At 45.9% G+C, this 17,376-nt stretch overlaps 1 protein-coding gene across 3 annotated transcripts in view; it reads right to left on the minus strand.

Moving 5' to 3' along the window:
• The window catches only part of LOC138748535 (ras-related C3 botulinum toxin substrate 1-like), a 64,438-nt gene extending 47,386 nt beyond the window's left edge, over positions 1-17,052 (minus strand). Inside the window, exon 1 of one of the 3 annotated variants that reach the window (XM_069908906.1) lies at positions 16,807-17,052. In XM_069908906.1, the coding sequence (XP_069765007.1) occupies positions 16,807-16,810 (4 nt within the window). In that variant the 5' untranslated portion in view covers positions 16,811-17,052. Of the gene's footprint in view, positions 1-16,473; positions 16,520-16,806 lie in introns of those variants that run through there. The other 2 variants (XM_069908908.1, XM_069908905.1) reach the window with 2 other exon arrangements.
• Positions 17,053-17,376: the final 324 nt, after the last annotated feature.

The following is a 17,376-nucleotide window of genomic DNA, read 5'->3' on the forward strand; positions in this document are numbered from 1 at the left end:
ATATTCATGAAACAATATTTATTTATATCTATGAATATTTGTCCTGCATGTCTGGTTGTGCATCAGCATGTTTTGCACCGAGGACTGGAGAATGCTGTTTCATCAGGTTGTACTTGTGCAATTGGATAACGATAGATTTACTTAATTGCCTTTCCTTGGTCCATTCAAGAGGGTGTTGACAGCATTAGTAATTGTTGCCCATCAATTAGCACACAGTGGTAGTGCAATGGGTTAACAGCGCCAGCAATGGGGACCGGGGTTGAATCCTGCGCGTCTGCAAGATGTACGTTCTCCTCGTGTCTGCATGTTCCCCCTCCCCCCCCCCCCCCCACTGTTCTAAACATATCTAGTGTGTAGGTTGATTGGGCGGCACAGACTTGTGGGCCAAAATGGCCTGTTACCGTGCTGTATGTCTAAATAGAAAATTAAGTATAATCGCTGCGTCTGGGGTCACGCACAGGGCAAGAACATTCCTGCTTCAAAAATGGCTTGGGAGAAGTTTTTCCCCAAAATCTCCATCAAAGATCGGCATTTGTAATCAAGACTGAAATGAGCTCAAGAGTACTGTTGAACTCCAAAAGGATTTGGACAAGAGACCTTGCAGTGAATTAAATGAGCCATGACTCATTTCAAACACAGTTTTTAAAATAGCTTCCAAACACAAGTCAGTCTTGCTGTAAATATAATTGGCTGACCAAGTCCAACAATCAAGGAGCGTGTTCAAAGTGAGACAGTCTTCCAGTTCACAAATAACAGCCCGTGGGTTGAGAACAGTGATGAAGGAGAATCAATGCTCCAAGTATCCGCATCAGAGGTTATCGCATCATGGATGGAGTTTGAAAAGGAGAATGAGCCAAAAGACTTACAAAGGTATTTATTGTGAAGGGCCAGATCTGGAAAAATATAAAGTATCACCCATTAAATCCAGAACTTACACTTGACAGGTTTTGCAGACGTGCGCACATATACCCGCACAGTAGGGTGGATGCTTATGTGTGCACCATACTTTGGGAGAAAATCATTCTGCAGTGCCATTGAAGAATGGATTTTGCCCACTTTCGCTTCCAGCACAGCCCTAATTGATCTGGCGCAGGAAGGTGTGATTAGGCTGGAGACTTGATCTAAGATCTGTAGAGACTGCATGGTCTCCCACCACAGTAGGTCCAGAAATCCGGACAACCCAAGAATCCAGACTTATTAAATTTAGCGGGCTTTTGCGTGCATTCACGAGTGCCACAGATGAACAGCGACAACAAGTGACTATATTGCTATAAAAAAAAGATTGGCTTGTACAACTTCTGTTTTCCTTTGTATGCTGTATTTTTCTTTTACAATGTTCATTTTAAACAAAATTTCAAGCATTACACACATTTTTTTGTCGCAGAAAAATTTCATGTTTACATTTTTGTCAAGTGTTGACTTTATTTTTCTTTAAAGCTGCTCATTTTGATAAATGGAAGCAGGTTGTGTTTGTTAATAAATAAACCGGTTTCTTTCTCCTTAAATTTGAATTTTAAAAGTACTGCCCTAGAATCCAGACCGACCCAGATTTTTGGACTTCCACAGTGTGGCCAAAATCTTCTGCAACTCTAGTGCCGGGGGAAGCAGCAGGACTCAGCCGGCTTGTGGAGTGGGGAAATGGAGTTGGAGGCAAGATGGGTGTCATTTGATGAGGTTTCAGGAGGTCAGTTGCAAGCAATTTGCATATGTCAAGCTCCCATAAACACAGGATCAGCCCCTTCGGCCCTGGATATCTCAGATTTGTTGCGAAGAATACATACATGACATCATATACAACCCTGCGATTCTCTTTTCCTGTGGGCGCGGCAGAATTACCACTAATTGGTCGTGTAAAAATAAACTGTACCCAGCGTAAACAAAGAACCATAAACCACTAACAAATGTAAACAAACTGACTATGCAAAACAGGGAGAACAAAAAAAAATCAATAAAGTGCCCAAGAGTCCTTAAATGATGGAGGTTGTCGTTGAGGAGTCTGATGGTGGAGGGGGAGCAGCTGTTCCTGAACCTGGTGGGAGTGAGTCTTGTGGCACCGATACCTCTTTCCTGTTGGCAGCAGCAAGAAGAGTGCACATGGCGTGGGTCTTTGATAATTTCTGCTGCTTTCCCATGGCAGCATTCTCCGTCGATGTTCTCGATGGTGGGGAGGGTTTTTCCTGTGATGTCCTGGGCAGCATCCACTACATTTTGGAGGGCTTTATGCTCAGGGTATCAGTGTCCCAATATCTGCACCAACACAATGCCAAATTAAACCAGATCTCTTTTGCCTCCACGTGATCCACGAGCCTCCATTCCTTGCACATTCCCGAGTATCACAGAGCCTCTTCAAACCTGCTTCCACCACTAACCTCGTCAGCCCGTTCTCAACCAGCTATTCACAACGGGGACCCTAAGCGCAACGTCCCCCCCCCACCCCCTGGGGCCACAGCATATTTAGGTAAAAGCCTCGTTTTCCTTTCCACCTCGCGTAACACAAGTATTTTGATGCTTTGAGTGCAGTCAGTGGGAGAGAAGTACGGAAGAAATCAAAATTTGACTGTTTCACAGGGAAGGGGGGACCCCAGAAAATTTTGAGCAGAGTCCTACGAGGAAACATAGCTGAACAGAGGTTGAGAATGGATGTTCTTGACACCTACTACACTGTGTAAAAAAAATCTTTTAAAAATTCTGCTCATCTTTAAAACCATTCTCTGATTCTCATCTCTGGCATTAGACATTTTTACCCTCATAACATAACATATAACATAACAATTACAGCACGGAAACAGGCCATTAGGCCCTTCTAGTCCGCACCGAACCAAACACCCCTCTCTAGTCCCACCTCCCTGCACAATGCCCATAACCCTCCATCTTCTTCTCATCCATATACCTGTCCAACCTTTTCTTAAATAATACAATTGACTCCGCCGCCACTATTTCTCCCGGAAGATCATTCCACACGGTTAAAGATTCTGCCGAACTATCCCTCTCATAATTTTATAAACGTCAAGATTCCTATATTGTCATGTAATAGTACAGACCATGTAATATTACATGAAATTGGCTTCTGCCTGCCATCAGGCAGAGAGTCACCATTAGCCTCGCCCGGTGCTTGTTACAGTAAGAGAGAAGCAGAAGTAAAAGAGAATTCCCTTCAGAGACACGGAGTGTCCGTGGATTCGCCTCTAAGCCCTCCCGCAGCCTCAACAGCCGTGCAGATCTGTCGGCAACCCAAGCTCCAGGTCCAAGCCTCCGACACCATCAAGGAAGTCTTCGTCGCCCTATCAGCAATGTGATCATTAACAGATCTGGTTATGAGATCAATTTTAGCAGAGATGATTAGTGAATCCATTTAAGCTACCTCAAAAATTCACTTGAACCCCCATCAAAACATATTTGTCAGTTGGAGCTCAAGCTGAAGTTTATTGTCATCTGATTGTACAAATACAACTTGAGGAAACAGCATTCTCCGGTCCTCGGTGCAAAACACACAGACACACATATAAACAATGCGTGTGCAGTATGTACACATGAAAATAAATAAATATTATTGAATAAATAGATTCAGAGACGCTTTCCCACTGAGATCCCAGTAAATTGGCCTGTCAGCAACCCGTGTTTAAAGCCGGATCGGAGATTCAGCACCGAGCCAAGAGAAGGCAGTTAAAGGCAGGTTCGACTGCGGCAGTCGGAAAGGGAGCTTCAGAAAATGCCCAAGAACAAAAAGGGGAAAGAATTCAGCAGGGCTGCCAGCGGGATTGCTCTTACAGACTTGAGCGGACAGGCCCCACTTCCATTCTTGAAGGAAGACGGCATTCCACGCATCTCGTGCTTGGCGGGACAGAGAGTGCAGAATCTGACGTGCAAGATTAAACAAGCTTGTTTGTGGCTCACAGGTACAGGGGTGGAGGGACTTTTCAGATTTCCTGAAGCCTTCTGACAAAATAAACCATTAAAAAAAAAATTAATAGCTAGAGGGGCAATTTTGATGAAACGGGAAGGCAACGCCCCACTTAATGGTTACAGGAAGTAATGACTTTTCTAAGTTTAGAAAAACAAATGAGATACAATGTTAAAGACGTACAGGTGAGACATGGAGTATTACCATCATTTAATGAATGAGGGTGTTTGGATGGTCCTGAACAGCGTTGTCTGCTTTCCGAATGTCATCCTTTGATTCCTATGTATATTAGATATGCAAGTGAGCCTCATTTAGAGGGAGGGGTTCGATTCATAAGGTTTCCCCCCCTCCCCTATTTTTTCCTTTCGATATAAAATGGGCTTGATTGAGAGGGTTACACACAATTTATACTATGTATGATTCAGGTATTATTTGAGAAGTACTAATTATCCGTCTTTTCTAGTATTTCCACCCATATATTGGATCAAAATGTGTGTTTTTTTAATTAAAAGTATTTTTAAAAAGAAAAAAAATTTGCTTAATTTCTTCCTTTGGCCAAATGGAGATCAAGCCACTTAGCACAGACTGTCTGATAATGACAACATTTATTGTCATATACACCGTTTATAACTTCTTCCTGCGGGCAACGAGAACGCTGAACGACCAAAGGAACTGCTCACACTTGCCATCGGAGACACTCACATTCATGAAGCAATATTTATTTATTAATTTATATCAGTGGTTCTCAACCTTTTTCTTTCCACTCACATTCCACTTTAAGTAATTCCTATGCCATCAGTGCTCTGTGATCAGTAAGGGATTGCTTAAGGCGGGATGTGGGTGGAAAGCAAAAGTTTGAAAACCACTGTTTTAATCATCCCTGATTGACTCGTTATGTGTACGGTTTCAGAACTCCAAAGGAAATGGGCCAATGACCATTTTTCTCAAGCAAAATATTTCAGTCACAATTGGGTCTAGAGCAGAGATTCTCAACCTTCCCTTCCCACTCACCTACCACCTTAAGCAATCCCTTACTAATCACAGAGCACCGATGACCTAAGGATTACTTAGATATGCGAGTAGTATTGGTTGCTGTAATAGCACATGGGGAAGTTGGTGACGAGCGCTGGGGGACGTGTAAATAGGTGGGGTCCTGTTTGGATGAAGGGCCAGTTTCCGTGCTGTTAGGTAATCTCAAACCAAGTTTTAGGCATCCGGCAGAAGCAGCCCAGGATTGGAGAACCTGGGCTCATTGAGGGTCATACTCCTCACTTCATGAAGACAAGGAAGGAGCAATTTGAAAACAAAGAGTTGTCCTTTGCAGAAGGTAAGTAGTGGGCACACCTCGAGCGGATCCAATGCCCACGATGGGCAGGGCAAGTCACATTTTCCCTTGGATGGAAGTCAGGATCAGAGCTGGTTCTGGTCGCTGCAAGTGATGTGGGCATTTGGGTTGCCGAGTCTCTTCATGATGCTGCCTGGATTAGTATGGGCTCTATGGAGAGGCTTGACAAACCTGGGCTACTTTCGCGTGAGCGCAGTATACGGGGAAACTTGGTCATCATAAAATGATGAGAGGCATTTAAAGGGAAGGTAGATCTTCTTTCCCCCCCCCCCCCACCCCCCCGCCAGGAGGCTAGGTGTTGGAAATTGGTGCCATAGGAATGTGGAGGAAGATGCTAGCAACATTGGAGAATCAATTAAATAACCGCCTGCTTGCCTGCATGTGGTCTACAGCCGTCCATTCCACGAAGAGGCAAGGACTGGAGGGCTAAGTTATCTGCATGTTCAACCAAGATGCCATGAGTTGAAGGATCTGATGTCTTGATGCACTATTTCATGTTTTATGACATTCTAGACTGGACATTCTCATGGGGGGGGGGCGGGCATGTGGTCACCCTGGGGGCCATAGCTCCTTTCAGGGAAGCCACGGACTGAATTCACAAAGTTTTTGTTTGTGCAGTCAGTAGGAGAAAACTAGAGAGGAAACCAACTCAACTTGACTGCTTAACAGGGAAGGGATGGGGTGGAGGGGGTCATAAACTTTGACCAGAATCCGAAGGGGAGCACAGCCGAACAAAAGTTGAGAATGGCAGATCTAATTTGCTGGATTCGAGCCATTTGTTACACAATCATGCCCCCCTCCCCAAGCTCTGTTCTGGCTTGTCAAACTCAATAAAACCATGATACTCTCCCTCTAACTATGGTGGGGGAATCCTTTGAACATTGCACTTGACAGGGATAATGGCAAGCCCAGGAAACTGGAATAATGGTGGTGCCAGCAGATACCTCCTGAAGACGAGGTAATTGCATGGAAATGTTCCAGTGGATGGAGTTACACCTCCTGCACAGGAAGACGGTTGGAGTGAAGGAAGTCACATCAGCCCCTGAGGGCAATGTCTTGAAGCCAACTTCACTAATAACCTTCCTTCCATCACAAGATCAGAATGGATGCTCGCTGATAATTGTTTAATTCTATTGTCAACTCCCCAGCAAGTGCAGCAGCCCATGCCTACTGGGACCTTGGTCCTTGAAGTGAAGTAGCCCGTGCCACCTCAGACCACAGCAACCCATGCCTGCTTGGACCTGGACCTTGAAGTGAAGCTGCCCATGACCGCTTTCCCCAAGATCCAGCTGATTCTCCTGCCACATTCGCCTAACCACACACCCTTAACATTCAACACCATTAACATCAACAGGTTTTCTCCCCCCACCCCCCTCCAAACCGGAGGTCACCACTGGGTAGGAAGTGAACTGGGCCAACTGTGGACTCCACCACATTGGGGGAAGGGGGAGGGGACTGGGAGATTGCTTTGTGGGGCACCTTGGCTCAGTCCGCCGCAATAGCATGGATCTCCCATTTTAATTCCCTGACCCATTCCCTTGCTGACTTGTCTGCCCATGGTCTCATGTACTGCCAGACTGAGGCCACCCACAAATTGGAGGAACAACACCTCATCTCCTGTCTAGGCACCTTCCAACCGGATGGCATTAACATCCAATCCTTCATTTTCCCTTTCTTTCCCCTGTTGCCTTTCCCCCAGCCCTGTCTCTCTCTTCCTCTTTCTCTGTATTGGGTGCAAATAGTAGGCCGTTGGGGCCAGTTACCATGCTGTATGTCTAAATTTAAATTAAAAGAAAAATCAGAGGGAAGACCCAAGATCTTGCATTTGTTGAGTGCACTTTGTCAAAAGTGATACCTAACATTTAAAGAGTCTTTTTTTAAAAATTAATATCTCTTTCTTTCAGAAGAGAACCAGAATACATCGATAATGAAAGATGCATTTCAATGATCATATCAGAATAGTTTTTGTAAAAAGATGAAATAAATGACTAAATTGACCTCTGAAGGGTGTGATCTTGTCAGAATGGCAGTTAAAGACAGGAAATATCCAATCGTCCTCTGCCAATAGATCTCCAACTTGTGCCAACCTTTCCCCCTCACTGCCAAATTGGTCTTGCTGCTGTCCAGCATGAGGAATTACTAATGCAGTTACTGGATTGCCACACAACCTCTTTTAATCAGGCTTAGATAGCTCAGCAAAGAAACATTAGTGGTGGGGGGGGGGGGAGAGTGGAGAAGTTGCACTCCCCCACCCCCTCACCAGCAGATAAGCAGACAGCCCTTCAGGAAGCGCACACTTCCGCTGAACACGAGGTATTGGGCTGCTTGCGGTTCAACTTCTCCTTCTCGGGCGCAGAGTCTTTCACAATGTCAACGATGTCCCAAAGTACTTTGCAGACACTCTTTTTTTAAAAAAAATTAAAAACTGCATTTGGCCACGGAGACGCCGACCGGTGAGCTGAGAATGCAGGTGCCACCACATGACAAGATCCCATGTGCCCACCCTCCGCAGCTGGCCCAGAGTATTAATTCAGAGCAGCATGATGTTGGGTGTGGGGTCAGGGACCCTGTTGCATTAACAGCCTCTTCTCTGGTTACTACTAACCTACTCTCCATTCTCCCTCTCCTTTCCATGTCTTCTTTCTCCCAGCTCTCCACCCCCCTCCCTCCCTATTACCAGAGCCATCTCCCCTTCCCCCGTTTACTGCTGTGCCCTCCCTCCTTCCCTCATCCACCTATTACCACCTGTCTTGGGACCATGCCCCTCCCCCTCACCATTGTGTTCAGGTGCCTGCCTATATGTGGCTCACTCCTTGATGAAGGGCTCAAGCCCGAAATCCTGGTTCTGCACCTATATCTTTGCTGGGTAAAGGACACAGTTTTGACCTGCTGCGTTTCTCCAGCGTCGTGCTTTTACTTCAACCGTGGCGTCAGCAGACTTGCTTTTGCATTCAGAGCGCAGACTGGTGTGAGGGCAGCCGATCCTCTGACCAGTGGCATCTCGAGCTCCTTTTTCCCCACTGGCATCCCAGTTAATTGGCCGCGCAGCGACCCGGTCCAAGAAGCTGCTTTTGCTGTTTCCACTGGGCCCCTTTTTAATCGGGACACAAACTGCTTTCCCACTGACAACAAGCCATCGCCAGGGATAGGAGAGTCTACCTTCAACAATAGTCCCTGGATGCAACTCGTCCTTCTTCCACTGGTCAGCTGACGCCAGGGTCGAGGTCGTCAATCCCCAGTGTGACGATGCTGGTGTGCTGATTGCTTCCCTTTTCCACTGGACTCTTAACTGGTAAATTGGCCGTCAATTCCTGGGACCAGGTTCCAGTGAAAAAGGTGCAGCCTTCCCTCAGTGCATCAGCTGAGGAGCTTTGAAACTGTGGGGTGCTGCGCGTTCTTCACAGAGCTACGAGTGAGGAAGGGGACTTTAAATCAGCAGGGGTAAGGACATACAAGGAAACATTGCAACCCAAAGACTTTTCGTTCATTTTCTCATATTGCCACTCTGTCTGGACCAGTACTCAAGGGACCATCCCCATCAAGACCATTTCCTTTGTAGCCTTGACGCAAGGGTCCCGACCCAAAAATTCTGCTGGCCACCTCTCTCCACGGAGGCGGAGTCCCTCCAGTACTCAGATTTCAGCTCTCGTGTTTCTCCAGCAATGGAGATGCTGGCAAACTGCACAGCACCCTGGGGCAATCTGTGCAGCTCCACATTCCGGCCTCTAACCCCGGTCTGCACCCATCTCCCCGTGCACCCCTGGTCTCCTCCCACATCCCAATGACCCAACGATAGATCAATCCCAATTGCCCACTGAATATTGACCATTCTGGGCGGGTGGGAAAAAGAATCTCAGGGTTGTACGTGATGTTACGCATTCTGCCAATAAATCTGACAGGATCTGGAAGGGAATGGAGAGAAAGGATTACATCGTGTAGTGCACGAATTCAATAGCTCTGTGACCCAGCACAGAGCCAATGGGCTGGAACAGCCATCAGGAACTACGCAAGGGCGCAATCACCGGAGGCCAAACCTGACTTCCTCCTTGAAGATCTTAGATTGGCAGCAGAGATTTAGGATCGACAGAGGACCAACGCATCAAGGGTGTAGGCCAGTCCTGATTGCCACTGCGTTGCTACAAGCCCGAAAACCCAGTACCTTGGGCCCTGAAGGCCTCCTGATGGTATCGGAAGTTTGAATCTGGAGCTCAGGCTGCAATGGTTTGATATTCAGTACCTCTCTTGCTCCTATCATTAGGGGTGCTGGGCAATGCTCATGACGACTCTTTGCTTGTCTTGCATCATGTATCTACAATGAACAACTCCAGTGGTAACGGGCAACGAAAGGTCAAGTCACCTTCATTGATCTCGCACGGTAAAGACGAAATAATGTGTAGACCAGTAGTTCTCAACCTTTTTCTTTCCACTCACATACCATCTTAAGTAATCCCTCTGCCATCAGTGCTCTGTGATTAGTAAGGGATTGCTTAAGGTGGGCTGTGAGTGGGAAGGGAAGGTTGAGAATCACTGCTCTAGACCCAATTGTGACTGAAATATTTTGCTTGAGAAAAATGGTCATTGGCCCATTTCCTTTGGAGTTCTGAAACCGTGCACATAACGAGTCAATCAGGGATGATTAAAACAGTGGTTTTCAAACTTTTGCTTTCCACCCACATCCCGCCTTAAGCAATCCCTTACTGATCACAGAGCACTGATGGCATAGGGATTACTTAAAGTAGCATGTGAGTGGAAAGAAAAAGGTTGAGAACAACTGGCGTAGACCATGAAGAGGGAGAGGATGGGGAAGGTACAAAGGGTCGACTCATTTGCTTCAACTGTCCACACCAATATTTCAAGAAAGACACCCCACCAATTGCCATCATGTTGAACATCCACTTGTCCCTATTGGCTTACAAAGTCGACCACATTTCCCTTGCCAATAATTTACTCTGGCAGAGCAGTGAGCTCTTTGGTGCCTGGTGAGGCACCACACAAGATGTGTGCCTTTCTTTCATTGCAAAAAAGATCACAGCGGAGCTCTTGAAGACTCAATCCTCGAGGACCCCCACCATCCATGCCCTCTCCTCACTGCTTCAGGAAGGAGGTACAGGAGCCTGAAGATGAGCACCCAGCATCACAAGGACTGCGCCTTCCCCTCCGCCATCAGGTTTCTGAATGGAGAGTCAACCCCACTTTCTCTTCCTTTGAAGTAATTTTTTTTAAATTGTAATTTATAGCAATATTTGCACCTGTAATGCTCCCACAAAATAACGAATTGTGTGACATGTTCATAACCATAAATTCTGATACTGAAAAAAAATGACTCTCTGCCCCAGATTGCAGAAATGACTAAACAGAGCGTTCAGAAGGCCTCCTGATTTGTGTAATGCACGCTTACACAGCAGAGATAGCCTGCGGTGAGAAACTCAGCAGGTCACGCTGGAAGGGAAGGGCACCCAACTTTTCAGGTCTGGGAGCTTTATCAAGGTACAAGAGAAACAGGCAGGCAAAAAATATAAAAAGTCAAGGGGGTGGGGGAAGAAGGAGAGGAGATGAGGTTATGAGATGGAGTGGATCATGAAAACAGCATTCCACCTTCAAACCTCACAAACAGATTACTATGCAAACTCTACTAACAACACATTTATCTCGGCACACTAATCAGATTTTATTTCAGATCTGTCCACACACAGACTTTTTCATTCAATGACACTAAAACAGTCGTAGACGCCACAAGTTATTGGACTGTCAGGATATTGGTTTGAGCAAAGGTGATGAACTCCAGAGGAATTAGAGCACATTTGTAAGGAGATTACATAGATGTGTAATAATCATAAGGTGATAGTTAAGGGAGGTTTCAACTTTCCGAACATTAACTTGGACGCCCATACAGTAAGAGGGCTGGATGTGGTAGAGTTTGTTAAGTGCGTCCAGGAAAGTTTTTTAAATCAATACGTAGAAGAACCGACTCGAGAGGAGGCAGTATTGGATCTCCTATTCGGGAATGAGATAGGTCAGGTGACAGAGGTTTGTGTTGGGGAACACTTTGGGTCTAGTGATCACAATACTATTAGTCTTAGGCTAGTAATGGAAGAGAATAGAGGTGGGCCAAAGATGGAGATTCTTGATTGGAAGAAAGCAAATTTTGAGAGGAAGAGAAAAGATTTGGGAGGGTATGGATTGGCAATAAGATATTTTCAGGGAAGAATGTAGCAGATAAATGGAAGATATTCAAAGGAGAAATTCTGAAAGCACAGAGTTGGTATGCCCCTGTGACGATTAAAGGAAAGGTTAGAAACAGTAGGAAGCCTTGGTTTTCAAAAGATATTGAGAACGTAGTTCAGTAGTTTGGAGGAAGAAGGATGTGTACAACAGGTATAAACAGCAGGGAATAGGTGAATTGCTTGAGGAATATAAGGAGTGTAAAAAAAAAATCTTAAGAAAGAAATTAGAAAGGCTAAATGGAGATATGACGCTACTTTGGCAGGAAAAGTAAAAATAAATCCGAAGGGTTTCAATAGGTACGTTAAAACTAAAAGAATAGTGAGAGATAAAATTGGACCCCTTGAAGATGAAGGGGGTAGGCTAAGTGAGAAGTCAGAGGAGATGGGATACATTTTAAATGATTTTTTTTTCTTCAGTGTTCACTAAGGAAAAGAATATTGGGCCAGATGAAGTGAAGAAATATGGTAGGGAGCTCATGGGTAATATAAGGATTAATGAGGAGGTAGTGTTGGCTATATTGAAAAAGATCAAGGTGGATAAATCTCCAAGTCCTGCCAAAATATTCCTGAGGACCCTGAGGGAGATTAGTGAACAAATAGTGGGGGCGGTGACAGAATATTTAAAATGTCACCGGCCACGGGGGAAGTGCCGGAGGACTGGAGGGTGGCTCATGTTGTTCCGCTGTTCAAAAAAGGATCCAAAAGTAGACCTGGTAATTATAGGCCTGTAAGTCTGACGTCGGTGGTGGGTAAATTAATGGAGAGTGTTCTTAGAGATGGTATATACAACTATTTGGAAAGGACAGGGATTGATTCAGAGTAGTTAGCGTGGTTTTGTACGTGGTAGATCATGTTTGACAAGGAGGTTACTGAAAATGTTGATATGGGGATGGTAGTGGATGTTGTCTATTTAGTCTTTAGTAAGGCTTTTGATAAGGTTCCCCATAAGAGGTTAGTAAGGAAGGTGGAAGCATTAGGTATTAATGATGAAGTAGTGAAATGGATTCAACAATGGTTGGATGGGAGATGCCAGAGAGTAGTGGTGGAAAATTGTTTGTTGAATTGGAGGACGGTGATGAGTGGATTTGCCTCAGGGATCGGTACTGGGTCCATTGCTGTTTGTCATATATATTAACGATCTGGATGATAGGTTGGCAAATTGGATTAATAAATTTGCAAATGATACAAATGTTGGCAGTGTTGTGGACAGTGAAGAGGAGTATCAAAGCTTACGGGGTGATATAGGACAGTTAGAAGAGTGGGCTGAAAGATAGCAGATGGAGTTTAATACTGATAAATGAGAGGTGCTACATTTTGGTAGGACTAATCAAAATAGGACATACATGTTAAATGTTAAATGATTGAGGAGTGCAGTGGAACAAAGGGATTTAGGAGTCATGGTACATATTCTCTGAAAGTTGAATCACATGTGGACAGGATGGCGAAGAAGCGATTTAGTATGTTGGCTTTCATAAATCAGAGTATAGAATACAGGAGTTGGGATGTGATGTTGAAATTGTACAAGGCATTAGAGAGGCCAAATTTAGAATACTGTATGCAGTTTTGGTCACCGAATTACAGGAAGGATATAAACAGAATAGAGAGAGTGCAGAGGAGGTTTACGAGAATGTTGCTGGGGTTTCAGGGTTTGAGTTACAAGGAACGGTTGAGCAGGCTGGGACTTTATTCCCTTGAGCGTAGAAGGTTGAGGGGTGATTTAATAGAGGTATTCAAAATTATAAGGGGGACAGATAGAGTCAATTTGGATAGGCTTTTTCCACTGAGAGTGTGGGAGCTTCAAACAAGAGGGCATGGATTGAGAGTATGTTTAGGGGAAACGTGCGAGGGAATTTCTTCATGCAGAGGGTGTTGGGGATATGGAATGCATTGCCAGCAGAGGTGGTAGAAGTGAGATTGATGTTAATATTCAAGGAAAGGTTGGATAGGAATATGGACGGGAGAGGTGTGGAGGGTTATGGGCTGAATGCGGGTCAGTGGGACTAGGTGGGAGAAGATGTTTAGCACGGACTAGTAGGGCCGAACTAGCCTGTTTCTGTGCTTTATATGGTTATACGATAAACCCCACCAACTGAAAGAACAGACAGGAAACTGATCATAACAGCCTGTTCTGGCCTCAGTGGTGGATGTTTCTCCTGGGTCGGTCCTCTTCTCCCTCCCCCCTCCCCACCAGACTCCCCAATGGTGGAAAATGTGGTCGACTTTGCAACGCAATAGAAACAAGTGATGGCACGGTTGGCGTAGTAGTCAGCGCAACACCATCGATTGAGTCCCGTGCTGTCTGTAAGGAGTTTGTATGTTCTCCCCATATCTGCGTTGGTTGTCCCTGGGGTCTCTGCTTTCCACCCAAAACATACCAGGGGTGTAGGTTAGAGTGTAAATTGGCAGCATGGGCTAAAATGGCCTGTTACCGTGTTGTATGTCTAAATCAGTAGTTCTCAACCTTTTTCTTTCCACTCACATCCCACTTTAAATAATCCCTGTGCCTTAAATGCTCTCTGATTAGTATGGGGTTGCTTAAGGTGGGATGTGGGTGGAAAGCAAAAGTTTGAAAAGCTCTGTTTTGATCGTCCCTCATTGACTCGTTATGTGCACAGTTTCAGGACTCCAAAGGAAATGGGCCAATGACAATTTTTCTCAAGCAAAATATTTCAGTAACAATTGGGTCTAGAGGAGTGATTCTCAACCTTCCCTTCCCACTCGAATCCCACCGTAAGCGATCCCTTACTAATCACAGAGCACTTAAGGCACAGGGATTACTGAAAGTAGGGTGTGAGTGGAAAGAAAGGTTGAGAACCACTGTTCGAAATAGTATACACCTGTTTTTGAAAAAAAAAGCCTCCAATAATGCAAAGAAAAAGGAAAGAATTTTAATGTTATAAAATTTAAGTGGATGCCCAATGGGATGGGAATTGATGGGGTTCCTTTATTGAAATGTTGGAGTGTTTGCTGTACACTGAAGACATCTAGCTGTCCCTCCCCATCACTCTCCTGACCCCACTCTCAGCTGAGAAGATTGAAGGATAATTGGCTGATCACAAACGTACTTCTCCTTTCCCCACCTCACCCCATGCACAGGCTTCACCAGGGCCAAGAGCACCTCATCCTGTGTTCCCTGTAGACCCCCAACTGGGGGGCAGTGCCCTGCCCTCAAACACCCACCTTTGGACCAGCCTAATCCCATTCTGCGCGCACCAAAACTCTCCTCCCGTTCATCGCCGCCTGCCTGCCTGACCATCCCACCGACCGACCGAGGCTGCCATGCGCCAAGGCGCGGTTACAGCGCCAGCAACTCGGGTTCGAATCCGGCGTGGGTTTCCTCCCACCCCTCAAAACGGCCAGGGCGGGGAAGTTGCAAGTTAACAAGGGTGCAATTCATCAACACGGGCTTGAATGAACAGAATCGGCTTTTACCATGCGATGAATAAAATTGAAAATCTTTTTAAAAATTTTTTTTTAAATCTCAGAGACCAGCAGTATCCTGGGTGGAAAAGACAGAGACGGAGAGACAGAGAACCCAACCCCTTTATTGAGTCTGCAGCCAATTGTAACCCCCCTTCCCAAAAAAAACGCAACGCTGGAGAAACTCAGCAGGTCAAACCGTGGTCCTTTATGTAGCAAAGATTAGATACAGAACCAACGTTGTAGGTTACCTTGAATGAGGGGCTCAAGCCTGAAAACCTTGCTTCTGTATCTTTATCTTTGCTCCCTTGCGTTTCCCCTTCAACCACGGGGTCTGCAGACTCTCCTCTTTTATTTCTGTTTGGCTTCAGATCCCAGTCTCCCTTACCCCGGCATCTGATGAAATAACTCTCTCCCAATTTCTACTGCCCACCCCAGGCTAACAGTTCTGTTAGAATGACTTAAAATTTTGACCAATCCCCACACACACACACACACACACACACACACACACACACACACATATATATATATGAGAGACAGAGAGAGAGAGAGAGAGAGAGAGAGAGGCAGAGAGAGAGAGAGAGGCAGAGAGAGAGAGAGAGGCAGAGAGAGAGAGAGGGGCAGAGAGGCAGAGAGAAAGAGAGAAGCAGAGAGAGAGAGAGAGAGAGAGGCAGAGAGAGAGAGGCAGAGAGAGAGACAGGCAGAGAGAGAGAGACAGGCAGAGAGAGAGAGACAGGCAGAGAGAGAGAGACAGGCAGAGAGAGAGAGACAGGCAGAGAGAGAGAGACAGGCAGAGAGAGAGAGACAGGCAGAGAGAGAGAGACAGGCAGAGAGAGAGAGACAGGCAGAGAGAGAGAGGGGCAGAGAGAGAGAGAGGGGCAGAGAGAGAGAGGGGCAGAGAGAGAGAGGGGCAGAGAGAGAGACGGACAGAAAGAGAGAGGCAGAGAGAGAGAGGCAGAGAGTGACAGAGAGAGAGTGACAGAGAGAGAGTGACAGAGAGAGAGTGACAGAGAGTGACAGAGAGAGAGTGACAGAGAGAGAGTGACAGAGAGAGAGTGACAGAGAGAGTGACAGAGAGAGTGACAGAGAGAGTGACAGAGAGAGAGTGACAGAGAGAGAGTGACAGAGAGAGAGTGACAGAGAGAGAGTGACAGAGAGAGAGTGACAGAGAGAGTGACAGAGAGAGAGTGACAGAGAGAGAGTGACAGAGAGAGTGACAGAGAGAGTGACAGAGAGAGTGACAGAGAGAGAGACAGAGAGAGAGAGACAGAGAGAGAGTGACAGAGAGAGAGTGACAGAGAGAGAGTGACAGAGAGTGACAGAGAGAGAGTGACAGAGAGAGAGTGACAGAGAGAGAGTGACAGAGAGAGAGAGACAGAGAGAAGGAGGACAGTTGCACAGTGCGTGTTCTTACATAACGTCAGTAGTTTTAAGATCTCAATTTTGGTTCCACTCACTCTTCGAATTTTTAGAATTAAAGGAAACCTTGGGAGTTTCGTCAAGAATTCTCAAACGGGCTTTTTAAAACAAAGCCAACACAACCCAGGAGCTTTGAAATCGACCTTTAAAACTTTACCAACCTTCATGAAAAGCAGATGGATTAGTGCACATCAGAGTGGCAGATGTGGAGAATTGGGCACCGTCAGATTGAGAAGGAGACTCGCCGAAAGATCAGAAATAGATTTCAGGTTGTTAAAACGTTACAGAACAAATCGCATCGAGTGACCTGACCTCACTCTGCAACCCAAAATATGAAGAGGAAACAAACTTTCAGAGAGACTCTCTTGATATAATAGACTGAAAAGGATAAATCCTCATGGTGCCCACATTTAGTTCCACTTTTCCCACCACCTCCCAACTTTAAGGAAGAATACAGGGAAAACTTGGCTTTAAAAGTTTTGAAGTTCACTTACCCATCCCCCACCACAACACATTTGATTGCCTGCATCTTTCAGGTCAGGTTTGAAAGTCTCCAGAAAGTTAACTTGGCAGAAATAAAGGGCAGGAGAGATGCACAAGGTTGGGGGAGGGGGGGTGGGGTGGGGAGGGGAAGAGCTCTAAAAGCCACTGGAACAGATTGCACACAGCAAGGTCCTCGAACCAAACTTCTCAATCCGCTCACCCCAGCCACCACCCAAAACCCCGCGCTGCGTCTGCAACCAACTTCGATCGCCGACTCCCGCCTTCTCGGCACGTTCATTGGTCACGTTGCCGGGCTCGCTGCGTGGATTGGTTCAGGAGGGTGTCGCTCACGACCAGCAAGCTTGACTGTCGCCATTGTCAGTCAAGGCCGGGCCGGTACTCGCCCTTCTCGCTTCTGATTGGATTGTCCGGTTAGTGGGCGGGGCACGGCTGTCAATCATGGGCCATCGATGGACAGTATTGAAAGGACATCCTGATCTGAACCACACCTCTGTCTGTCCTAAATACAGTAAAAGTCCCAAAATCCAGATTGCTCTGGGATTGGGTTGGATTTTTGGATT

Source organism: Narcine bancroftii, chromosome 13, assembly GCF_036971445.1.
Source record: "Narcine bancroftii isolate sNarBan1 chromosome 13, sNarBan1.hap1, whole genome shotgun sequence".
NCBI lineage: Eukaryota > Metazoa > Chordata > Chondrichthyes > Torpediniformes > Narcinidae > Narcine > Narcine bancroftii.